Below are 27311 nucleotides of genomic sequence, written 5' to 3'. Positions count from 1 at the left end.
GTCAGCAACTTCATATGGTTCAATGTAATAGAAACCGCAAGAGTGAATAAAATCCAACAGGAAGAGGATACAGAGCATGAAAAGAGGAAAGCGCCTAAGTCAGGGGTAGTCCAGAGAACTCTTTACATTTTCTGACTAACTTGCTGTGTGACCTCAGTAAGTCCCTTATCCTCTCCTGTAACTTCTTCAGCTTGGACATTCTGACCATAACACTGCTGATTCTGATCATTTTCTCATTCGTGTCCTGGATTTTGCTTTTTCTTAAAGCTGCCCATGATTTTCCCATCTCCTTGAAAACTTACCATACTAGGTATACTGTCTGGAACCCTTTAAAACTTTCTGCCAGCAGGCAGAAATATGGAGACGTAAAAAGATCAGTGGTTGGCACGAATAAGGGGGAGGGGAGAGATGAATAAGTGGAGCACAGAGGATTCCAGGGTAATGAAAGCATTCTGCACGATGCTGTCACGGTGGACACATTTCATTATGTGTTTGAGAAAACTCACAGAATGCACAGCAAGAGTGAGGCCTAACGTAAACTATGGACCTTGGGTGATGATGATGATGTGTCAGTGTAGGCCCATCAATTGTCACATATGTACCACTCTGGAGTGGGATGTTGATAGTGCAGGAGGCTTGGTGTGTATGGGGGGGCAGGGGTTTGTGGGAACTCCTTGTACTTTACACGGGGATGGGAATTTTGCTGGGAACCTAAAACTGCTCTACAAAATAAAGTCTATTTAAAAAACTCCTGCCAGCTAACATCCTCTCTGTAGAGGAGGTGACACGGTCAATGAGCACACTATTGATGGTTTTTGAAGACAGGGTAGAGTGGGATGAAGAGAAGAGACACCTATTAAGCATCTCCTCATTCTAGGCCTGGTCTTAGGGCATCTTTCTGTTAGCTCCGATGAGCCTCCCAACAACCTGTGGATGCAGTGGCTCCCACTGTCCCCGGCAATCCTTACAGATGAGCAAGTGCAGGGTCAGAGAAGAGAAGATACTGGCTCAGGGTGCCCCACACAGAACACAGTAGAGCAAAGGGTCTCTAACTCCAAATCCCAAGCTTTGCCCCCTGACCTCCCTTGCCACACCCCTCTTAATCAGCCTCTGAGTCAGATGCCCCATTCATAAGGCCACACAGTGAAGGGATACAAACTGGATGGACCCATTTCCTATATGAGAAATTATGCAGCTCAACCTATGGCTCTATAAATCACAGAAACGACACCTAATTTCCCCTGTCAGAATAAACTTCACTTTTCAAGCCATTCTCCCTGAATGATGAGAGCCCAATAGAACAGCTTGTTAATCTGGGTGACAGGAGGAAGACATTTAGAGCCAGTCAAACCCCGCTCTTGCCACACTTACCTCTGCTAATGAAAAAATATTAGAGAAATAAATAAACAACCCACTGAGACGCTCCTGCATGGGACTCTGTCAGCTGTCTGCTTCCCAAGATGGACACAGATAAGAGGATAGGGTTAGATGATCCTGAGGCAAGGAGCTATTTTTCTTGTCAGTTCATCCCATCTTTCAGCTCCCATCCATCTCATGTAGAGAATGAAGTACTAGGTTTTAACGTGTTAAAAATAACAGCAAGCATTTCTGAGCATTTCTACATGCCACGCACAGTGCTCAGTGTTTCACATGCAAGACATTTAATTTGCACAGCAATACTATGAATTTGGCACTTCTATTACTCCCATTATATAGAGGACGAAACTGAGGCCCCAGCAAATTTGGATTCCTTTCCTACCTCACATAGCCAGTATTTGGCAGAGCAGAATTCAAACTCAAGTTGCTCAAATCCCAAAGCCTAAATGCTTAACCACTGTGAGCCAACATAATCCTCATTGTAAACTCGCATATCAGGTTGTATTGTCTCCATGCAATCTTTAAAAAAGTTGAAACTTCAAAAGGTTCAGGGCTTGTGTGATCAGGTGACTAGAAGAATGTCACAAATCTAAGCTGATTTGGAGTTAGGATTCAAATACAGGGCTGACTCCAAAGACCGAATCCTCTTTTCTGCCCTGGCTGGGAAATGGCTTTTTTTCTAAATACTGAAGACAAGTGGGAGTTGAGGAGCATGACATACTCTCAGGAGGGGACAGAGGGATCCGGGAATCTTTTTCTTGTCAGTCCCAAGTCCTTATTGGCTAGAATAACATTTCGAAGTATGTTTCCAGAGACACAAGTTCAATAGGATATTAAATGATTTTGAGTTCAGAAAAATTGGGGTGGTAGGGGAAGTCATCTCCGTGAGCAAATAAATTTGGAAAAGACCACATCAAACAAAACCAAACAGATTGCTCTACATAGAACATTTCAGAGCCATTAATATGCTAACGGTCATTGGGAAGCCCTAAGAAGGTAATATATAAAATGCAGAATTTCCTAAACATATTTGTCCATGGCACTTTTTTTTTTCCCATGACATCTGAGGATCTGGCACCCTGCAGAGTCTTCTCCAGGTTGTGCTAATCTAGATTCTAGGTTGGACACAAAGCCCTCTGCCAGCCAAGAGCTACTCAGAAAAGAGAGGTCATCCCAGCTCTGCTAGTAACTGTGCAACTTTGGAAAAGTCCATCTCCCTCTTTGGGACTCAGTTATCTCGTCTATAAAATGCGGGTGTTGAATGTCCTTATTGCTGAGGCCCTGACCTTCTGGCAACATCATCAGTGCAAGAAGTATGTATAGCTCCCACTGATGCTGCGCCAACTCCTGCTGAATATTCCCCAGGTATCCAGCTCAGGTGCCTGCTCTGGCTTCCTTCCAGACCAGGCCTAGGGCCTCCCTGATGACCTAAGCCCATCATCCTTGGCCTCTCTGGCCACAGATTCTGCCACTTCCCCCTGAATAGCTACGAGTCATGTGAATGCCTTTGTGCTGATGTCAGGCCTCCCAAATCTCTGCTTCTCCCTCCAGCAACACCTCTTGCCACCATCCTTTTCATATGCTATTCTTCAGTCATGCTTTCTCACCTCTAGCCTTTTACATGCTATTTCTCTCCTTGGGACACTCTTCCCCCATCTGATAATTTCCCCACTGACTAATCCATCATCTCTCAGCTTAGAGACCACCTCTTGCAGACAGCATTCCCTCACCCCCAAAGCTGGAACAGACCTCTTCCTTAGTAATACATTTCCCCCCACCTTCTCCTATAATAAAACTTATTTTACGATGTTACATTTTATTGTCTATTTCATTGCTTATCTGTCTCTCCTAATAGACTGTGTAAAAATTGATGTTGGGGCCTTGTCTGTTTTGTTTACTATTAAATCCATAGTGCCTGACAGAGAGTAAGGGCTCAGTAATTGATTAATCAATTGGGCTATCATAAATTAATTAACGTTAAGAACCCTAATCCTCCTATGTCTCTGTCCCTTCACACCCATTGGCCTTAGCTTGGAAAATCTCTCCTCTGCCCAGGGCCTCAGGATAATTCTGTGCTCTTAACCTCTGCCATGCTCCTACTAGATGCTAACTTTACTCCTGAGACCAAGCCAAGAGATCTAAGAGCCAAAGCTCTTGACTTAAAAACCTTTCACATCCTCCTATGAAATATGGAAGGGTTTTTCAAGCTTTTCCTATAAAGCATCCCAAATATCAGAAGGGACCAATGCACAATTTCTTTGAAGTCTCTTTCTTAAATATTTATGTAAATTGTGTATTCTACTCCACAACAGACTTGGGTTGGTTTTACTATTAAATCAATGGGGTTTTTCCAAAAATTTTTCTCATAGTGTGACCACTGGACCTCTTGCCTCATTAATAACTTGAAGCACTTGTCAGGAATTCAGATTCCCTGGCCAAACTCAGACCCACTGAATCAGAATCCTGGGAGAGGTGCTTTACAATCTATGACTTAATACACGCCCAGGTGATTCTTATGGATTATCAAGTTCAAGAATCTCTGCTGTCTTTATCCTGCAGCTTTGGATATATCCTAGCATACCACAGAGTATCCCCCTGGGTTAGGGTACTCCAGTTCAAGAATAAAAATCTACAGGCTTTTAATAGATATCTTTCAGGTATCAGATACAAGGAAACCTTTGGTGGTCACATTTGAACTAAATAACCCTGTTGCTTAGGCCAAGGGTAGTTGGACCAAAACTGATTACTTGGCATAGACTGCAGCAATCAGATTCTTTCCTGGGAATTTAGATTCAAATGCTCATTGGTCTCTCCAAGTGCTTGAACTGGCAGGAGATACAAAGCTGGCTTTGACTAGGCTGTGCTTGTCATGTTGAGTTACATGCATGGAGACCAGAAAAAGGGGGAGAGAGAGCAAGTGAGAGTCAAGTGCAGAGAGAGGATAGGTTTCAAGATTATTGCTGAGAATGGCTCCCTGGATGCTGGTAGCTCAGCTGTGTTCTCTGACTTTGAGTTACATGGGAAATCACTATATCATTATAATAATTTCTCCCTTTTTTGCTTAGAAAGTTTCAGTAGGTTTCTGTTTCTTACTACTAAAAGAGCTTTGACTAAAACAAGTATAAATATTCTACTTCTTACTGGGCCCTTCATACAGTGATGCCAAACAATCTCTCTAGCCTCATATCCTACCACTATAGCCTGTCCCAGTCCTATATACCAGCTACGTTAAACCACTTGTCATCAACTAGACAGGCAACACACTTTTATGCCACTGTGTCTTTGCATGTGGCTTTCCTCAGCCTATAATGCTTCTACCCTATCCTACCTTTGATCCATCATACTCATTATTTAAGACCCACTACGACTGCAACCTTCCCTGGAAACCCTTTTCTCATTTCGCAGCAGAATCGAAGGCCCCATTGTACCTTGGACAACACATCTATTAGTAGACTACGGTATTTTATAGAACTATTTATTTGTATGCCCTCTCCACTGAACTTTGAGTTCTTTGCCTTATTTTATCAGAAGCTCCTTTAAAAGGTCTGGCTCAAAGTATGTACTCCATAAATGTGTGTTGCATGAATAAGGGTTGCATGAATAAGCGGTAAACTCTGAGGAATGGAAGACCGGGAGCTCTTTGGATGTCTAATCTATGTTATTCTAGTAGACCTGCTCAGTCATCATGGCAATAGATTGTGCTTACATTGTTCTAAACTATCTCCAGACCATTCGTCCTGCCTGTCACTGAGCTGATAGCAATTGTGAAAGTGATGAATACCAGACCAATTATGAGCAATAGGAAACATCAGTTATAACTCCAGGGAGAAAACGCAGCCATATCAGTAGCCTCATCCATCTAATCGTGAGTCATCTTCCCAAGGCATCTTGCCCTGTGACCTTGAACTGCCAAGGGCTTCTTAGTCTTGTACAAATCCAAGTTCTTCAGAGGACGGCTCCTTCTCTCAGCCTGTCTCCTACAAGGCGTTGTTCTTGGCCCACTCAGTCCTGGAAGGGGAAACCTGGATGGAATTCACACACTTTTCCTAAGGGAAACCTTTAGCCAAGGATCCCAGCCCCACCCAGTAGACAAGACTTGCCTTCTAAGGCCTGCTGTCCTTTGACAGATAGCAACTCCTCTTCCCTGTGGTGAGAACATGTGGAGATGAGAGGCGGGTGGGAAGGTTTCAAGTGGAGGATTTGTCCAAGACTATGAAGTTTATGTCGCTAAATGCTAGCTTAAGTTAATAGTGAGTTCCTGAGTAAAGGACTGCAAAATTTCCCTTTTGTGGCCACTGGTGACCTCATTTTTCCAGTACGCCCATTTTCCCTTAGGAGGCATCTGAGGAAGGCAGTCTCTCCAGCTGGTGGGGCTTCCATGGTTGGGCCTGTGGGTGGGGGTAGGGAAAGAAAGGTCAGAGGACAGGAGGGGACACGCTTAGTCTAGACCCATACTGAGCTTATCTTTGCCTTTGAAAGGGAGCCTTAGAATCTGGCTGAGGAAGTTATGAAAAGGAAGATTTCTACCAGGTTCACGGTAGCCGCATTTCCATCATGGCAAATTGAACTCTGAGAAGTCTAGAGCCCTTAAACCAGGAAAGAATGTGACACGTGCTGGAGAGATGGCAGAATATGGAAGTTAAGAACCAAACCCTGGATTCAAATCTTAGTTTTATCACTAAGCCAACTGATAGAAGTAACTTCAACTCTCTATGCTTCACTTTCCACATGTGTAAAATGGGGATATAGTAATACCTACCTCAATAAAGAATGTTACAAGGATCATTTATAAACTGCCTAAAATAATGCCAGATCTATATGTGTATCTACACATAGACATGTATTTGATAATTAAATGAATATTGACAAATTCCTGAAGTTGAATATTCTCTAGATGGAAGTGACATAATTATTATGAATTACTGTTATTTATTATGAACATAATAAAGTTGTTACTTACAATTATTTACAGACAAAGTGACTAGGTACTAGGTACCTAGACATAGACTAGGTACATCTATGCTCAGAATTATTTTTATTCCTTTTAATAATTTTCCAACGTGGGGAAAAATATGTCACTAGAATGAACCATCAGAGACATTTAGCTTATCTTTGCCTATGGGGAAGCATGTCTCTACCCTTCTGGTCTTTTAATCAGTGGATGCCTGAAGGTAAGGCAATTACTACTTATTGTACACCTACTCTGTGCTGGATGTTTTAATCAGAAGCAAGAGCAGAAGCAGAAGAGAGAAGGAGGAAAAAAGAGAAGAAGGGAGAGAGATGAAAAAGATGAAGGAAGAGGAAACAAGTTGCAGTTACTATGGATGAAGTTTTTAATCATACTAGGCATTGCTTAATGCTTTGCATACATAATCTTATTTAACCTAACAAAAATTCTGTGAGTTAAATCATCCTCATGTTATCCTCATTGAGATTCTGAGCAATGAAGCTATATCTCCATCGTATGTGGCAAAATGAGAATGTAAGCCTAGGTCTATCTGATTCTTGTACCTCCTTTTCTTTACATCTATCATCTTATATAATATCCTTAACCATCTTAGGAAGCAGGTCTTCTTATTATCTCCATCTTGCAGATAAGAAAATGGAGCCAGGTAGGCTAAGCCATCTGTGCAAGGCCATCCAACAAGTAAGCGTAAAATCTGGAATTCAAATCTAGATTTGGTTGACTCCAAAACTTGGGCCCTCTCAGTGATATCTCACTAAAACTCCCAAAATCTCACCGAGTCTGTCTACCTTGAATGTAACTAATACCCTCCTGAAAATGAAAAAAAAAAAAAATAAGTAAATAAATCCATCTATCTATCCATAGAAATATACATAAGTATATATGTATAGCAATATACCTACCTAGAGGTATATATCTATAGCTCTATTTTCTCCAGCTTCTTTCAAATGGATATGCACATTTGAGAAACAATAATTATTGGAGAAGCAGTATGGAGGATGGACAGAGCCTCACTAATGTATACTCCCCACTCACAAGCAGCTACCATGCTTCCCTTTCCTGAAATTCCCTCTGATTTTTGGAAGGGAAGCAATAATTTCTGGAAAAAATTCAGGTGGGGCAAAGCTAAAGCTGAAGGAGCCAAGCCCAAGTTCTTTTAAGAGTGAATTGATGCTTCTAAGAAAAGGTTGAGAAGAGGGTTTTGGATTGAGTTAACAGAAGGTCTTTGTTGAGTTTTGAGAAATGAACTTCAGTTACATTGTGGAACAGAATCCAGCTTCCAAGGGCCTGAGAAGCAACTAAGACATGAGACAGGAGCAAGAAGTTTTACTATCAAGGAAAGGTGAAGAAAAAGATAGTGACAGGAGGGACTTCTAGAATCCAAGAAAGGCTACTTGATGATAGAACAGGCTTGCCACATCAAAGGGTACAGGACGGAGCCAACGATGAGGTAATCTCTATAGCTTCTGTGTTGAGACCATAGGTTATCGAACCATACCAACATGATGTGTTTAACCTGGTTCCATAACTCCTGGCTGTGTGACATTGATAAGAGATTTCTCCTTGTGAGCTTCAGTCTCCTTTAGCCACCCAAAAGGTATGTTTTGAATACCAACTATGTGCATGACACTGAAGATAGAAACTATTGTGACCCAGGACAAATCCAAAAATGTGGAAGCAAGAGCCCTGGATTCTACGCTTAATTCTATAGGCAAGTGAAGCAGGCTCTGTGTGTTCTAACTTCTTTCTTCATAAATCACACATCATCAAGAAGGACACAGACATGCTGGAGTTCTTTTAGAGGCTAATAACCAGGTCTGCTGGGATAGGCCTGAACCTAAGGTGAGAATCCAACTCACGTGATGAAAAACTATTGAAGGACTGGGGATGTTTACCAGGAGATGAGAAAAGTCCAACCAAGACCTAACATGTCTTCAAGTACTGAAAGACTGTCACTTAGAACCAGGAAAGAGGACTAACTTTTACTGAGCTCTTTTTATGTGCCAAGCATGGTTGCTAAGCACCTTGCATGGATTATCATAGCTAACTTGCAAAACAATTTTATAAGGTAGACGGTATTAATCCCATTTTACTGAGGAGAAAACAGAAGCTTAAAAACTGAAGTAATGTGCCCAAAGGCACACAGAAATTTTGTGGCAAAGCTGATATTTGAACCTTCATTTCCCTGCTTTGGAAACATATGCTCTGTCTAGTAAGTCAATAGACACAACAATTTCGGTATAGTGTTGAGGGATGAACTAGAAACAACAAGGACAGGAAATATATGGGAAAATATTAGACTCAGTATAAGAAAGATGCTGTAGTAGTGAGAGAATAGGCTGCTTACGGGTCACTGAGCAACCTTTTTTCAACAGTATTCAAACATAGGCTATGGTATAGAGGAATTATTAATTTGGAGAGCATGGCAATGATACTGAGGCTATTTTGGGGGTCCTTATCTTTTAGAAATATGAGCTTTAACATTTAGACATAAAATTATATAATGTTTGAGGTGGAAGAGCAGATGACACAGGCTTGGTGTGAGTTGATCTCTGTTGAAACTAGACAGTGATAGATACATGGAGGTTCATTACACTATTCTCTCTACCTTCATATATGTTATACTTTTCTAAACCAAATTGAAAAGAAACACACGTTTCAAGGAGAAGCCACTTTCCTCGAGAGTTTCTCCTCCTCCCAGGACTTGAATTTACGGCCTTGAACCCTTCTGCTCAGAAATGCTAGGCATGATGTGACTCTGTTGACCAGGGAAGGCACTGCACAGATTGACTAGCTGTGTGATGGTACGAAACTCAAGCTGCTTTCAACTGAATCTGCCTGGTGAATTGTGAGGCACATCTGGAATGGTTTTTCTTTTCTTAGAAATAGACAGAAAGGGAGTGAAATTGCTTGTGAATTCTCTCTAGGCCCTCAGCATCACTGCTGACTGAAGTTGCCTAATGACCAGAGAAGGGCCCCCTGTGAACAGAGCTAAGCTCCAATGGGGATGGGGCCTGCAACTTGCTCTGTTCCTGGAGGCCCAGCACTGCACTGGCTGAGGCCATCTTTGCATGGCACCCTCAGATAAATGATGGTTGTGTGATGAATGAGTGGTTGTAGGACAGCTGGAAAAGGGATTCCAGCCCTGACTCTGACACTTGTTGGCCTTGTGGGGCTTCAGGGGGTGGTACCTGCTCTTTCTAAGCCTCAGTTTCCATATCTGTAAAACAAAGATAAACATGGAAACCTTCATAGGACTATTGAGAGGATTAAGGGAGCCAATGTATGTGAACACACTATGCAAGCATACCATTGCAATTTGGTGGCATTCATTTTTCACTCTTTCATTCATTTATTCTCATTAAAAATATATTTATTGAATTTCCACTATGCCTCAGCCACCATACTAGAAGCTGTTGGCACATTGTTGGGCAAAAACTTGTCCAGTCCCTTGTCTCATGGAGTTTACCTCCTAATGCATAGGAAAATATTTTTACTCAATCTAAGAAAGGATGTCCTAGAAGCGAGGAAAACAGGATGCTTGGGGGTTACTATGGAAGTTGCTACTGGGAATGTTCAAACAGGCTCTATAACATTTGAAAGGTGTAGTAGAAAGGAATCAAGGGGTAGACAAAGATTGGACTAGATACCTGTATAATGCCTTCATTCCTGAGTTTACCTGCTCTTTTTCCCGCATTGGTACCACTGTGATCATAAAATAAGGAGGAGGAGACACAGACACTAATTAAACAATTACAATACATAAAAGCATAATTAGAAACTATGATAACTGCTATGAAAGAAAATAAGACTCGAGACAGGCCTGGTGGCACAGCGGTTAAGTGTGCACGTTCCGCTTCTCGGCAGCCTGGGGTTTGCCGATTCGGATCCCAGGTGCGGACATGGCACTGCTTGGCAAAAAGCCATCCTGTGGTAGGCATCCCACATATAAAGTAGAGGAAGATGGGCACGGATGTTAGTTCAGGGCCAGTCTTCCTCAGCAAAAAGAGGAGGATTGGCCATGGTTAGCTCGGGGCTGATCTTCCTCAAAAAAAAAAAAGAAAAGAAGACTCAAGAAAGTAAACAAATAAACAAACAGGGGAATCTTATTAAATCTGGAAGCCTCAGCAATCTGGTGGGTGAGAAACAGTTAACTCAGTGGAAAGATGGGGAGGGGTGAAACATATTCCATGTAGAGGGAACAGCATGTGCAAAGGCTCTGTGGCACGACAAAGCATAGTGTTTCTAGAACCTGGAAGATCACTGAGACTAGAGCACAGAAAGCCAGGAGTGTAGGGATATAAGATAAGCTTTAAGAAGTCAGAAGTGCCAGTCCAAGCAGCCCCTGGTAGGCCGTGGGAAGCACCTTGGTCTTGATCTTAAGAGTAACTGGAAGATAGCTAAGGGTTTAAATCAGAAAAGTGATATGAGCAAGCTTTAGCTTTGAAATATCATTTTGGCTACAAGGAAGAGAATGGATTAGAGGAGACAAGGGTCATTGTTAGCCAGTTAGAAGGCTACTGCAGTAGTACAGGCAAGACTTGGACCAGATTGAGCGAAAGTGAACATAATTGAGAAATTCTTCAGAAGAAAAATCTATGGGATTTGTTAGTGGGTTGTAGTTTTGGGGGGATGGGTGTAGGCAGGAAGGAAAGAGAAGTAGCAAGAATATCTCACTCGTTTCAGGATTACAAGAAGTGAGATAGAAAACACTATCAAAGATAGGCAAAGACATTTATGACAAAGACAGTGTCTGCAAGGCTTACAAATGGGGAGAAGCCGCTATATTTCCATTGGATGGAGGGAGCTAACCCTGGAATGAATGAGGCTGAATCACTGTAGACAATATAAGAGGTCTACTTTTTCAAAAATGCTGACCATTAAGTAAAGGAATAAAGACACAGTAGCTGGAGAGGGAAATACAATGCAGTGATAGTCTCCTTAGTACACATGAGACTTTCATTTATTATGCTTTATTTTAAAAGCTGGAGGGAAGCAGCTGGTAGAGAGAGAGTGTAGCAAAGTGAGAAAAAGCTCAGATCCCAGGTCAAACCCTGGCTTCATCAGTTCCTGTTTGCAGGACCTTGGGGCAAGTGGTCTAGCTTGTCCGTGCCTCACTCTTCATAATAGGAAAAGAAAGACAATAATATAATAATAGTACCCACCATCTGGGGTTGATGAGAGGGTTCAGTGAGCTCTGTACGTAAAGTGCTTGAGCTGAGCTCCTGGCACAATTGAAGTGCTCAGTATATGGCCGATATTTAAAGTAAAAGGGAAAGACATTCTGCCATTCTCCTTTTGTTACATTTGTAAACTGAATTCAATATCACATGAGGGAGGAAAAAAACCCTCTAATCTCTGACATGCAAAAATGTTTGCATTTGCTAAGTCTGTACATCTTGTATATCTCATTGAATCTGCTAGTCTTCTGGTCCCATGAAACAGCTACATTTTCCAGTTCTGTAAGTAGGCAAGCCAAGCATTAAGTTCCTCTTTTGTAATTGACCATGAGCGTGTTGAGTAATATGTGGATTATTTCCCCCTCTTTTCTTTGATCTTCCCTCTTGCCAAGGATTGCCTGACAGTCTGGTTCCTGGCTGGTTCAGCTCCTTCTCAGAATGCACCGAGATCGAGAGGAAGTGGCCCACAATAGCAGAGAAGATTTACGGCAGATTATAAGAAGTACTTGACATTGTTAATCTCTAACTAAGGAATTCCCTGAAGGAATTTCAGAATGAGAAAGACGTATGAACTATGGTTTGGCGTAGTGGTTCTCAAGCTCAGAGTGCATCAGAATCACCCGGGAAGCTTGTGGAAATGAAGATTCCAAGCCTGACCCCCCAGAGAAACAGAATCAGTAGGAGGAAGCCAAGAATCTGCATTTTTAACAAATGCTTCCCCCATCGCCATCCCAAGTGATTCTGAATGACCTTGAGACACTCTGAGATCCAGATCTCCACATTCCACTAGGCACTCATGACCTCTCTCATTCTGCTTTCCTTTTATCTCCCCTTCACTTTCTAATATACTATATTATTTACTATTCCAATTGTTTACTTTATATCTCTCACACACTACTCAGTAGAAATTAAGTCTCCAGATGATGGAAATATATACCTGCTTTGCTCCTTGATGAATCCCAAACGCCAAAAACAGTGCCTGACCCATAGAAGGCCCTTTATAAATACTTGCTAAAATTATTTGAATTGAGTCCCCACTCTCCCAGCCATCTCATAGATGGACTTCTGCAAGTGGACACCCCAACCAAATGGTCCTCTTATTTTAGCGCTCTAAATATTTGAAAATTTCTAAATGCCAAAACACTTTGGCATTTAGAAAATTTGCTGATGCCATGCATCTTTCCCAGAAAAAAAATTACAATAATATATAATCCTGCATAAACTTTCTGGGGATGGATAGCCAAAGACTCTTTAAAATCAGGGATCTGCCAACTCCCCTGCCATAAAACCAGCCCTGGTCCCCACAATTCACCCTTCACCTATTGCTATAGTTATTAACCTAAAACTCAGATCTAGTCATTATCTTTCCCTTGACCTAAAATCTTGCAGGGCTCCCTATAGTTTACACGGTACCTAAATCCCTCAGCAGAGCATCAAAGTTGCCCACAACTCAGCCTTCTGGATATCATTTTGCCAGTTTTCTCTCTCCCAAATCTTTCAGACCTGTTGCAAGAGTGACTGATTAAACACATAAGCTTTGGACACAGACATCCTGGGTTTGAATTCTGACCCCACAGGTCACTAGCCATGTGAACTGAGGTAAATTATTTACCTCTCTAAAGCCTCAGGGGTTTGTTTTCCAATTCGTGAAATGGATATAAATAGTGCATACTTCAAATGTGTTGTGGGATAGAGTGAGGGAACATATATTAATACACATAAGGCACTCAAACAATGCCAGGCACACAGTTAGCATTCAATAATTGTTGGGTTTTATTCTTCTACTCTATATGTTTGACACACAGTATTTGACATAATTTTCTTTCTCCTTCTTTTCCAGTATAACTTAGTCAGATCAAGGTTGGTCAAACTTTTTTTATAAGGGACTTGAGAGTAAACATTGTTGGCTTTGCATGTCCTACTGTCTTCTTACTACTCAACTCTGCCGTTGTGGCAGGAAAGCAGCCATAGATGATATGTAAACAAATGAGTGTGGCTACGTTTCATAAACTTTATTTATAAAAACAGACGGCAGGCTGGAGTTCATCCATGGGCCACAGTTTTCCAACTCTGGCCTAGACTAGCTTTGGAATCTTACAGACCTGAATTCAAGCTTCTCTGAGCCTCAGTCTCTTCACCTTCTATATAGAAATAATAATAGTATTTCCTTTATAAGGTGTCACATGCTTAAATGAGATAAATCATGTAAAGCCCTTGGCATATAATATATATCTGGTAGACAGTATTATCTTCATCACCAACAGCCTTGCCTCAAGCTGTTCCACTATCTGCCCATACCCACCTTCCCTGCTCCAAGAATCTTTTCCAGACTCTCTCTCCCCTCTCAGAGTTTCTTTCTCCCTCTTTTCTAACACTGTTGGAATGTCTCTTGTATTATTTGAAAATAAATCATGCATTAATGTAGCATATGCAAGTAATTATAGTTACTTATGTTGCTCTTCTGCCTCATCCACTAGACTTGAGCTCCTTGAAGGTACAATCTGTGTCTTATATCTTTCTGTATCATCTTTCCTAGCACAGGATCTGGCACACACTAAGCACCCAATGCAAGGTGATGGTGGTGATGGTAATGGCAGTTATGATAATCTTGGTGGTCATGGTGGCGGCGGTAACAATGGTGGGGGGATGATCTTGGCTGTTAACTTCTTTTCAAAGAGCAGTCATTTGGAATTCTTTTCTCAGTTTGAGCCAAGAAGTCTAAATAGAGAAAACAAGGCTTTCTGGCAGAGAGAGAGGATCTGCTGGAAGGTCAGACAACCACAACAAGACCAAAATTATACATGGTTCTTCCTAGAGTAGCATGAAAAGAAAAAAAAGCTCACATTATTGGAAGTCAGGGTACCCAAGCACTGGAAAAGAATCATCCACATCTATAGAGTATTTTACAGTTTTCAAAACACTAGCAAACGGTCTTCTAATTTTTCTATATGACAGCCCTGTAGGGAAAGTCACCACTAAACATTTTACAGACAAGGAAACTGAGTCTTAGAGAGAGGAAAGACATTTCTGAGGTCAGAAGCTGCGCCTGATTGATTCGAATTCAGACTTGACTGTGTGACCTTGAGTAAGTCATTTCTCATCTCTAGGTCTCAGCTTTACTATTTGTAAAACAAAGAGGCTGATCTGTAAAATAAACAGGTTATGATTTTAATATCCCTCTCTACACATAAATGCTCTGTCATTGAGATAGAGTACAAGATATGTATACCTTTCTTTTCTCAGTACTAATTTAAGAAGTAAAGCTCATAATAACTCTGGATGGGAAATAAATAGCAGGTCACACGATGCCTTTTCCAACCTCAAAATATTTCCCTTATTTTCAGGGTAGAAGTTAGAACCAACCCTATCATAGTGCCTGATGGGACTGTAGATAAATTTAGTCTGTACTTCTCATGGTACAAATAAAGAAATAGAGCCCTAAACAGTAGAAGCTTTCATGTCCAATGCCATGTAACAATAAAGGACAGAACCTGGTTCAGATTCCAGGTGTCCCAATTCTCTGGTTCTTCCAAAGAAAACTCTGAATCCCCAAATGAATAAGGATAGATACTAATAATGCCTACTTTACAAATGAGTAAGAGTAAGGTCACCCAGACAGTCAATGGCAGAGATGGGATTCAAATCCAGCTATCTGGCTCTTCACCACGGCTCTATTCTTTAGTCTCCCCTACTTGAAACCTCTTCTTCTTCACCAAAGGCTAATTAACAGCCACACAAGGTCTTGTACCTTAAGCACTAGTTATGCTTAGCCAAGCTCTGTGGTTTTGGGTTGAGTAAGGGTCATTTAACAGGTGGAGAGAAGAGATTTACATATTAATCAAACTCTCCATCATAAAGACTTTTTTGCGGCTTTGCTTGTTCAAAACCACAGTGCAAAGTGTAATGAAGGGCTCTTTTCCAGCTGGGGCAGAAGGCATCATCCTTTCCCATGCATTCGTGGAGATGGACCCAAGGAGACTTCACTTACCAAAGAAGCCAGTGTCTAGTGGTCCCCGAGACTATCCAGAGCACACCCTGGCCCTGGTCCAGAACCAGAGACCAGAACTGTTCCACAAAGCTCAAGCAAGTCACACCCCATCTCTGATACTCCTGACTGTGCTATACAATGGGACTCAGGGGTTGACTCAGCACCTCAAATAACTCAAGAAGGGGCCGGGCGGGTGGTGCAGTGGTTAAGTTCGCACGTTCCGCTTTGGTGGCCCGGGTTTCGCTGGTTCAGATCCCAGGTGCAGACATGACACCACTTGGCAAAGCCAGGCTGTGGCAGGCGTCCCATATATAAAGTAGAGGAAGATGGGTACAGATGTTAGCTCAGGGCCAGTCTTCCTCAGCAAAAGGAGGAGGATTGGTGCAGTTAGCTCAGTGCTAATCCTCCTCAGGGAAAAAAACAAAAAACAAAAAAAAACCTCAAGGAGTCAGTGGTTCTCACATAGAAGAATGGTTCCATTCCACTTCAGAAGGTCTACAGGAGAAGGAAATCCTTTTACTCATGTTTAATTCCACCTATGGTATCCTCTATCTGTAGAATATGAGTGCCAGCAATGTTTATAAAGTGAGAAATGCTTCTAAAATCCCTCCATTTGTGATCTGCCCTTTTGGGTTAACCCATGATCTCTCTCATAGAAAATATAGATCCTACTCTAAAACATCATGCCTCTAGCACTTTGGGCATCTGTAAAGTTATCCAGTACTACCTAGAAGGGGAGGTGCCAAAGGAAGCATAAACAAAGGCAGGGACAAGTTTAGACCAACATTATTTTTGTCATCATGATAGAAAATGCTTGTGCATTACATGCTCTGTGCCAGGCACCATGCATTTGTTATCTCATTTGATTACCTTAAGGACCACATTTTACAGATGTGGAAACTGAGGTTTGGAGAGGTCATTCAATATCACACAGTGAATGGGAGGTTGAGACAGGATTCCAACTCAACTTGAGTGGCGCACAGAGCCTGCACAATCTGATTCCACTTAGACAAAGTCTTTTGCAGGAAAATCAGAAACTCAGAAACTCACTCAGCTTCTCTCTTTTTTCAAGTAGGAAAAGAAAGTCCCAGAAAGGAAAAAGGACTTGTCCCAGCCTTGCTATGACTCAGTGTCAGAGCCTAAGGCAAGGCCCTTTTGTGCTTTATTCATCTGGCCTCTGCCTCCAGCTGCAGAGAAAGGCAGAGAGATGGAGAAGCCATGGGAGAAGGAGTGATAGGAGTTTGGAGAAGAGGCAGAAAAACAAATGATGGACACAATGATAGTGGCTGCTTTCTCGTCACACTAGCCTGGCTCAGTGCCATATTCCCCTCCTCCAGGATCATTTCCAGACCTACAGTGGGCCTGTCCTACCCACTCCTACCACAGCCTGGCTCCTTTGGAAATGCCTAATGCACCACAGCCCTTAGGCTGCTATGCAACTTTAAAAAGGCCTGTCATTGGGGTTTGGGGAGAAGGAGAAGAAACTGGAGACTCAGAGGAAGCCAGCTCTAGTCAACCATCTCTAATGTTTCTGTGCAGGGATGACTAAGAGGAGAAGAGCTTGGAGCTGAGGAGACAGCATCCGTCTATGCCTGCCTGTCTGCCCTAACTCCTCCATGGCTCCCCTCCAACAGGGGCCAAAGTCCCCACCACCCCAGCCTCCCCAGCTCTGCCTGGCCTGGCCCTGCTGCCTCTCCTCAGCATTGCCCATGGAGCTCCCCCTCAGTCTCGGCCCTTGCCACACTGGTTCTCACTCAGTTCTTCAGGGAAATGGGCCACTCTTGCTCATTCTTCAGGTCTTTGCAGGAGCTGGGACTTCAACCTGGAATGCTCTCAGGCTCCGCCGCCTCCGCCAAACCAGTCCTCCACATTCACTTTAACACCTAGCCCCCAAGGGCTCAGTTTCAATGTCACTTCCTCAAGAAAGGCTTCCCTGACCCCACAAGGCCCCTTGTTACACACTTTCAACCAGCTGGCCTGGACTTCTCTTGGTACTCTGCATAGTCTGTCTTTACTGATTTGTGTGATTGTTTCACTAATATCTGTCTTGTCCACAAGTCTGTAAACTCCATAAAGAGGCAGACCATGTCCACTTATCATACTCTTCACTTCTCAGAGCGTGACATGGTACTTGGCTTATAGTAGGTGCTCAAAAATACTTACTGAATTCATGAATGACTGACTAGTACTTTAAGAGCTCCAGATCTCATGTATGGAGAACAGTGACATCTAGTGACTGCTTTCACACTCTTGGGCTTCTCTGCTAACCCAGTAGGAATTGGCCTCAGAAAGACCTCACTGGGTTTCCAAAGAATTGAATATTTTGACGATGCTGAGGGAAGCTGGCACAGAATCCAGACATGGGGGAATCTGACTCTTAAGCAAAGAGGAGAGGAACCATCACTCTTCTTGCCACCACACATGTGCCAACAACACATCACACAAGTCCTGTGACTTAGCTCGTATCCTGTCACATTACAGATGAGAAGAATGTGATCCAGAAAGTCGTTGGGGTAAGTTCACAAAGCTGTAAACAGGGATATTCACAACATCACTCACTATGTCTTGGAGAGTTCAGCCTATACAGCTACCCATGCTGCTTTATTTGTCTTCACTGACACAACACTGGTCGGATCACTCCTGGAATTCACTAGAAGCTTCAACAGCCTCCTCATGTGTCTCCTTGCTTCCACTCTTACATAATTGACTCTCACCTTGAAGCCAGAGGTATACATACATATTTGGCTTTTTTGTTGGTAATTTGGGGACCTCTGATCCACAGAGTTAGATTATTTGTGACACTTGGCTCATGACTCACGTTCATCGCTGCACGACACATGGTTAGGCTTTATGTCTTCATCCACTTAGTGTTAGTGAGTTAGTTAGCTAGTTTTAATACTTTAATAAACTGCCACTAATCCACTACCCAAAACACCAGCTAGGAACTTCATACCTACGTGTAACAAATGCTTCCTCACGCCATCATCCTGCCTCCCTTAACTCAAGATTATCCTCATCCTGAATCCTATGTTCATCCTTTCCTTGATTCCCCTTTGTAAGTAGTTTATTGTACCTGTATGTATCCCTAAAAGGTAGTATATTTGCTGTGTCTATGTATCTGTTTTAACTTAAAATAGGGGAAAGGGTTTCATGCTATATAAAATGAATCTTTGGGGCTTATTCATTTAACATGTTCATTCATCTCATATTAAGTGCCATTATAGTTCATTCATTTTGGCTGTTGTCAGGTAGTCCACTGTATGCATATTCCATTGTAGGCTTATTTAATTGCTCTTCCAGTAATGGTCTTCTGGGTTGTTTCCAGAGGGCTCCTGACACACAAATCTAATCCTATCAGCCTCCTGCTAAACATCTCACTGCCCTCCAGACAGGGTCCAAACTCATGACCTAGCTTACAATATCCTGTATGATCAGGCTCCTTCTGACCCCTCTGGCCTCACGTATGCTGGCCCTCCACCTCTTGGGTTCAGTCATGGGGAATTCCTTTCAGCCTTTGAACAGACCGTGTTCTTTCCTGCCACGGGTCATCTACCTGACACTCTCCCCATCTCCTTACTCTCATCCCCTCTCTGTCCTTTATGAAGCCCTACTTGGCCACCTACTACCCTCCAGTATTTACTCAGTCCAACAGATGCTATGGGAGGGGCATGTAATACATAGCATCCTGCTGGACTTGGTCAGGGGTCTGCCAGATTGTCTTCTTTGGAGGCCCAGGGCTGTCTGGGAGCTGCTGCAGAGGGAAGAGTAGGGACCAAGTAGAGATGCTTTATCCACCTTCCCCTTCCTAACTGAAGGAGTGGCATTACTATTCCTGGTTTTATAGATTGGGATTCCTGAAAGACTGCATTTGGAAAAAATGTTCCACAAACACGTTTGCAAACCAGTGAACCAAATCATTTATATGATCCCTTCAAGCCCTGACGAACTGTAACAGAAAATGAGAAACACAAAAAGAGGAAAAAGAGGAGAGAGAATTTCACAACTAAACATATAGGCTCTCGAGCAGACCAACTTTGAGCAAATCACTAAACATCTTTGAGGTTTCGTCACTTGTGAAGTGGGCACGACATCAGGATGAACTACATGGAACTTTCATTTTTATAAGTAAAAAAGGTCTAATGTCAGCAATCTCATATGAATCAAACCAATATTTCCAAGTAAATAATAGATCTGGAGGGCAGATTAAATGAGATTATCCAAGTATAGTATTGAAAATGAGACTGTTAGGTTATTACCAAACCCCTATCTTCTCCTAGGAAAACAGACAGAATATATTTCCCTGTGTTCATTTGCAGACAGGTGTACCCAATGGTCGAGTTCTAGCCAATGGAATGGGAGCTGAAATGATATTTGCCACTTTCAGGTTTGGCCCATTTAAACTTCTCACGTGTAATCCTCCATGTTCTTTCTTCTTCCACAGTAATCATGGAACCATCAGATTGATGGAGCACAAGATGGAACAGGCTGGATCTCTGCAACACTTCTCAGAGTAAAGCCACCCACCAATCAAAAACATTTGTTTGGGACTCTGTACAAATAAGGATAACCTCTATTGTATTAAGCCATTGAAATTTGAGGATTCGTTGGTTATAGCAGCTAAATATGTACTTCAAAGATAGTAAGGAATCACTAAATGCTCGTCATTGCCATGATGATGATGATGATGATGACAATCCCGAAAGACAAAGGGAGCACAAGGGCAGGAGGTAGGAGGGTTGGTACTTAGATCCGACTTAGTGGCAGTGTCAGGGAAGCTCACCTCCTTGGTGCCGTTGTCTTGGATGAGGGTGTAAAGTGGTACCACACGGTTGATTTCCAACAGCACTGGTGTGGGGCTCAGCTGCTCCTTGCCTGGTCGGCGGCAAAGGTGGCAGGTAGACGGACAGCGGCCTTTCTCCTCACAGCGGATCTCCACGCCTGAGATGAGCTGGTCATCTGACAGCATCTGAGCTGTCAGCAGACCTGAGAGGTAGGTGATGAAGGGCATGGACTTGAGTTCCTTCTTGCTGCCCAGCTCTGTGGTCTCTGGAGAGGAAGAGGTAAATTCAGTAACTTTCAAAGTGTTGATGTGCTAAGGAGGTGGCATCCATTGGAAAGAAAAAAAAAAAAAAGATAGAGTGGTTTGTTCATGATGCCTTGAGAGGAGGACTGGCCTGAGGGTTCAGAGACCAGAACGGTGTCTTGTTTTACTATTTACATTAAATAGCCCCTTGCTTTCTCTAGGTCTCACTTTCTCCATATTTAACATTGGTAGGTTGGACTAGAGGATTCTCCAAGGATCTTGCAAGATGTAAATATCAAGGACACTTTTCCCAATGAGAAATTTCTCACTGTGTACTGTCGATTTACACAAATTCTACCTTTTTTTAAAAAAACTTGCTCCAGTTCTATATTTTCCATAAAGTTCCATGTCATGGGGCAAACACAAGCTTCAGAGTCAAATCAATATCAGTTTAAATCTTAATTCTGCTTGATAACAGCTATGCAACCTCAGGAAATTCTCAATGTCCAAGAGCTTATAGTGATTAATTCTGTAAAATGGGGTTAATAATACCAACTTAAACAGTTGTGAGTGGTAAATGAGATAGGAGGTGAATGTGCATACTGAGATCTGCTTCATGCATGCTCCATTCTGTGCTATCTCTCTTGATCCACACAATAAGCATTTCCCACCTCTCTGCCTTTGTGCGCCTGTCTTACTTTTCCCCTCTGCCTCTCCAGATCTTTACCACCCAACCAATGCTCCATTCTAGTGTGATCCTCTTCAGGAAGTCTTTCCTCCTTGCCTCCGCCTTCTTCTTTGGATAAGTACTTCTGCCTATAAAACCTTATCTTGTTAAGCTCACTTTCTGGTCCCATTTTCTGCTGACCTCTGCAACCATATTATCAGGTCTTGGAGATCAGGGGCTATGTCTCCTACTCCTCTTCCCTCCAACCTTCAGTGCCGAGCATGGTGCTAGGGATGTAATTGCGACTTAATCAAAGAGGGAGCTTATAGAACTCTGAGTGGCTAGAATGACATTCATGATCTAGTCCAGAGGCTCCAAAATTCTTCTGAGGAATTCTATGGATCCCAAAAGCATCTCAACAACTGCTTGCACAGGGCAAGAGGGAAAATGAGCAGGCAGGACTCTAAACCCACATCTCAGTTTCAGACAGAACAGTTCCACTTGTATGTCTCTTATAGACTGCCTTTCTACTTAAGATTTCATAAGAATAAAGGGCTCTGTGGCTATATCAAAAGCTTGGAGAACCAAAGTGATTTGTACAACTCAAAGGGTTCCATTTAATCATAGACTATGTGAATGGTGTCCTCAAAGTTGTGCAATGCAGAAGTGGCAAAACAGGGTGGCCCTGTACTAAGGGGGAAAGCTTGGTCCAGATGGCAGCTACTTCCAAGCCTGATGAAGTCAAGGCAAGCTACTGCCTTAGTGGAAACAGAGGCCCTGGGCACCAAGGCCTGGGAGAAAAAGAAGGTTGTCTCCTGTTCCTGCTCTCGGCTTGCAGTGACATGCAGCTGATCTGGAAATGGGCTTGCCAATTAGAAATACAAATAAATGCAGCCTTCATTCATGACTCTCTGGGCCCTGGGGCCTGGGATCTGTGCTCCACCTTTTCTGTCTGGCTGTCAGCAAATGCTTATGAGCATCAGATCAAAGGCTCTGGGGGAGGAAGACAAGGCGAATTCCAGCTAACCAATCCTTCAGAGGGATTAACGAGGGTAGTTACTAAGATAAACAAAACAAAGCTGTGAAGAAGGCATCTCAGCAGCTGGGGCGACTAAGACAGTCTTATATACGGACACACTGAAAGAAGATGATGGTGACCTTTGGAAGTGTGGGCCAGAGGGACAGTTTTGGAGAAGGGTGACTTAAAACCTGAGAGAGATAACTATTCAGGGGAGAAGGTCAGGGGGATTCAGAGCTGTGAGGACACTGGGGAGCAGTTAGCCTACACTCTGATCCATAACGTGTAAATTACGTTCTATAGGTCAAATCCAGTCCTCTGCCTGTCTTTGTAAATAAAGTTTTATTGGAACATAGCCACCTTCATTCATTTATGTAAAGTTATGGCTACAATGGCAGAATTGAGCAGTTGCAACAAAGACTCTACAGCCCACAAAGCTTAAAATATTCACTATCTCATCCTTAACAGAAAAACTTTGGAAACCTCTGCTCTAGCCTTAGGATACAGATGGGGAAACTGAGTCTCAGAGAGAGGATGCACCTATAGCCACACAAAAATGTGGCAGTATGATGGATTAGTTAATGTAAAAACTTTACAATCAATAGACCATCAATATACTTGAACTGTGAATCTCTAAGGAGAAAAAATAGAGTAGGGCATCTTTTCTCCATGGAATATCTTTCAAAAACTATTGAAAAAGAATACTTTTGAAAATGCTAATCTGGTACAACTGCCCCACTTTAAACAAGGAGAAATTGTGCCCCAAAAAATAAAATGACTTTCCAAGGTCACATGGTGAGTTACTGACCCTTTCAGCACATGAGCCCAGTCTTTTCTTAACCAATTCATCACTTAAAGTACTGTTTTTATCTCATATTTTAAAATGTAGATGGCCTGCCCCTCCTAGCACCTCACCATATGTACATAATTTTATCAGGAAGGAATGTAATGTGGTGCTGGGAGTAAAGATTCCCTTGATCAAACAAACAAACATTGACAGCCATTGGCTTAAAGATATAACTATCCATTTAACAACAAAACAAGCCATAGATCTTTGCTGGTAAGCTTTTGTCCAATAAATCTTTTTTTCAATCTATCAGTCAAACAAGTGGGGTTAAAAGGCCATAGTTCAGGCTGAAAACTGCCCTGCAGTAGCAGTACAGAATTCACAGCTGAACTTAAGGGCTGGTCTTGCTAAGGAGGGCACTTGGGTATCATCTGGTCCAATCCCATCATTTAATAAGTGAGGAACCTGAGACCTAAATGGAGAAAGGGATTTACCTCTAAGTCCTATGCATGTTTATTAATGATGATCCTTTTCGTAAAGACTGTGTCATGTCTAAGTTATGACCTGGATGAGAGTTACAACAGGGAAGACCATTAGCCATTCCATTAATTATTCCTCTGTAGACATTATGATTGCAAAAGCTAATTGCTTCTGATCCAACATCACTGTGTGGCTAAAGTCATCTTTTCAAAAGGCAAACCCTATATTCTTCTCCTGCTTAAAACTCTTCCATGGCACTTCACTGCTCTTAGGATAAAGACCAAAATCCTTAACATGGCACATAGGTAACATGGGATCTAGACAATCTGTCTGCCTCTCCAGTCTGATCTCTTATCCTATTTCTCCTAATTCTCTTACTTTCAGCTACGTTGGCCTTTAAGTTCCTTGCACACACCCTAAGCCTTTCTCTTCCAGTCTTGGCACATGCTCTTCTCTCTGCACAGAACACTTTTCCTCATCCCATCCCTACCCTCTGCCATCTCCTGGCCTACTCCTTCAGATCTCAGTTCAAGTGCCAATTCCTCAGTAAAGTCTTCCCTGAACTCAATCTCCATGTCACCAATCCTGATTACGGTTTCATATTAAAGGTCCTCAGAGCATTCTGTTCTATGTATCACCTGTTAATGTCTCCAGACTATAAGTTCCACGTGAGCAAAGACAGTATTCATTTTTCTGATTCCCTTATCTACTTTACATAGCACCTGGAACATCATAGAGTTTCAATACTATTTTCAATAAATGTTTGTTGAATATACAATATATTTATATACTCTGATCACTGTGCTATCTTGTCAAAGCATTGATGAGTCTAAGAGCCAAGATTTATGAATTTCAAGACTGACAATTGACGTCTTGTAATCAAATGACAACCTCTTCCCAAAGTAAAATTATCTCTCTCAATGGAAAGGTTAACAGATGAATAGCTGATCAATGTGCCAGTTGTTCTGACCTCCTCAAGGTTTTCACATAGGCCCTTGCCATTGAGGGGATGGGAGAGTTCAGTTAAAACAGGCTGTCTTTAACAGGCCAAGGATAAAGAGCATTTTTGAAGAGACTTATCCTCTGTTCACATTTCCCATCCCTCTGAACAATGCTTCCAAAATAGGATCATGTCTGGTTTCAAGCCCAATTCAGTTCCAATGACACTACAACCCATTCATTTGAGAACCTGCCAACTGAACTCTCTTTTTTCTCCTCCCAAATTCCTGCTGGGTATTATTTTGTTGCCACCAAAAAAAAAAAAAAGGGCTCCGTTGAAGTGACAACTCCTTGTTGGGAGGGCAGCCAGGGCTTTTCGGCAGGAGGTGATGGCACTGCTTGCCCTCATCCAGAAAACAAAACAAAGGCATCAGACTAAGGGCTTCTGGGAGAGCCAAAGCTGTGCGAATGTTTGTTCAGTATTCGGCAACGGTGCAGGGCGCTGCCTCCGAGTCAGACAGGCTTGCTTTGGCAATACACTTGTAGTTGAAGCATTTAAAGGCTCCACAGGGACCAGAGGGGCTCAAATTAGAAACGTTAAGGGTGGGGAAAAGAGGGTGAGACTTTTATATCATAAAGAATAGGCTTTATTACAGCAATGGCCTCCCAGGAATTGCTGAAATGGATCATTTCTTAGGCGGAGTTACTGTCTCCTGTTGGAGGAAAGCGATTGCTCTGAGGCCTGACTCAAGGACCCATACAAATATCCTTAACAAAGGGAAGGTAGCCAGTTGAAATGCCATCGGCCAGGACTGCACTTCTGTGTTGTGCAATCTGGACTTCTCAGCCTAACCAGTCAAAATCCAGCATCGTCAATGTGCCCTTTCTAAATAATAGGACCAACCTAAATGAGTTCTTGTGAGGATTAAATAAGGTGCCTGGCAAAGCTTAAGCACTCAATCTTTATTAGTTGTTACTGTTGTTGTTGCTGTGGTTGTTATTAATTATTGTGGCTGTTGTTGTAACAGGATGTTAAAACTGAAATTTCTGTTGAGACACCAATACAGAACAGAAGTGAAATCCCAAAGCCAGGCCCCTATAGGCAGAATTTACAAAGGAGATGAATCTTAACTAGCTTCATAACTCAAGAAATTTCAGCCAGAACAAGGGAATAAAATAAGGTCAGAGAGTAGACAGGAAAGATTTCAGAAAATTTTGCTTTGGAGAGAGTTATTACCTAATAACATACCCCACACGCCAGGTTGGACATGTAGAGCATGCTACCTTCTATACCAAATTTTGTGAACAGTGGCCTCAAGAGTGCCCCTTGGAGAACTTGCTATGTGTTCATGTAACCAGGAAGATAGTGGACTGGGGTCTTACTCCTCCTGTACAAGCTCTAGTCACCTGTGGCAGCAGAACAGAAGGGGCTGCATGGGGATTTGCCCAAAATTCCAGAGGTTGCCAGTGTGAAAAATGTTTGAGTATTTCCCCTGGACCAGATGTGGGTCACACAAGAGAAACAGCTGGCCTGGAATTGTTTTGAGTCCTACCCTAGAGGAATTATAACGGAGATTCAGAGGTCCCCCACAGTGAGAGTCTCCATGAGGTGGGCAGCCAGAGAAACAGAAGGTGGAAGGGGATGAGCAGCAGCCAGCCAAAGAGAAATGCATCCTCCAGGTCTTGGAGAAGCCCTTAGAAACAGGGACCCCTGAAAAGCTCCTGAAAAAGCCCCCAAGGGAAAGGGGCAACTTCAAAAATCTGTCAGGACCAGAGAATGCAGAGCCAGGTACAAGGGTACCAGGGTGAGTATGACCTTCCTAATCCTTACCACTTCTCCTTCCTTCTGTTTTGACCATGGAGGGAGAGGAAGAAGTGCCAAGGTAGAGAAACAGAATGGAGGCCAAGCTTGCCCCACCTCTTAATGCCCCACCGGGGAAGGCAAGAAGGTTTGATTTGTCAAATTTAGAAATTTGATTAAAATCTTGGACTGGACATCCTAATTCCTGGTTTGAAACTGTGTTAGCAACTTAAAATGTCTATAGCACTGTCTATTCCATAAAAGTGGTGATAGATTAGATGTGCCCTGCTAAGATTTTCATCTAGGAGCAGAGGAAGATTATCCCAGTGAATACATTAAAGAGAGTGTGGGAACCAACTCACATATATACTTTTGAACATATATATATTCATAAACTGTATTTTGATTATTCTCAATTTGTACTATCAAGTGAACCATTTACATCATCATCATCATTACAGTGCTTATCACATTTTCAATTTTAGTTAATGTGCTAGTTAAATTAATATCTGTCTCCTCAACTAAACTATGAGATAAGGGCAAGGACTATGGCCAGTTTCAATCACCATTTGTATCCCCAGCACACACTTCACTGTTTGATGTAGTGTAGACTGTTTGCAGGTAAACATCCAAATAAATGAAGAGATGAATGTGTGATCTGATCCCTTTTGCCTTCAATCCTTTCCATTCGTATAACACTTATCACATTTCAAACCCACTCTCTCAATTTATCACCATAGCCCCAAAGGCAGATGGTCTTAACTTTACTTTATTGTACAAATGGTAGTTCAAAGGGGTAAAGCCATTTGCCCAAGGCCACACAGCTAATAACCAGTCCGGCCTTTTGTACTGGTTCTACTGCTCCTTCTATCATCCATACTTCCTCTCCAAAAAATGTTCGGCACTAATTCTCACTCCTGCCTGAGTCATCTCTTTTGCAAACACTTGGGCCTTCCTTGTTCCTGTCACCCCTAGACAACACCCCTGGGCTCCCTCACCCTTTCCATGGGCTAAAGGATCCCATAGGTAAAAGGCATTTTAAAGGTCACTTGGTCAAAAATCCCATCTAATGTTTCATTCACCAC

At 42.4% G+C, this 27311-nt stretch overlaps 1 protein-coding gene across 8 annotated transcripts in view; it reads right to left on the bottom strand.

The window, feature by feature from the left end:
• The window catches only part of ASTN2 (astrotactin 2), an 829157-nt gene that overhangs the window by 158311 nt on the left and 643535 nt on the right, over positions 1-27311 (bottom strand). For all 8 annotated transcript variants that reach the window (XM_044778942.2, XM_070518865.1, XM_014830403.3 and 5 more), the window contains one exon: positions 20292-20557. In XM_044778942.2, coding sequence (XP_044634877.2) covers positions 20292-20557 — 266 coding nt within the window. The remainder of the gene's footprint in view (positions 1-20291; positions 20558-27311) is intronic.

Source organism: Equus asinus, chromosome 10 (assembly GCF_041296235.1).
Source record: "Equus asinus isolate D_3611 breed Donkey chromosome 10, EquAss-T2T_v2, whole genome shotgun sequence".
NCBI lineage: Eukaryota > Metazoa > Chordata > Mammalia > Perissodactyla > Equidae > Equus > Equus asinus.
This window is presented reverse-complemented; position numbering and strand designations above follow the sequence as displayed.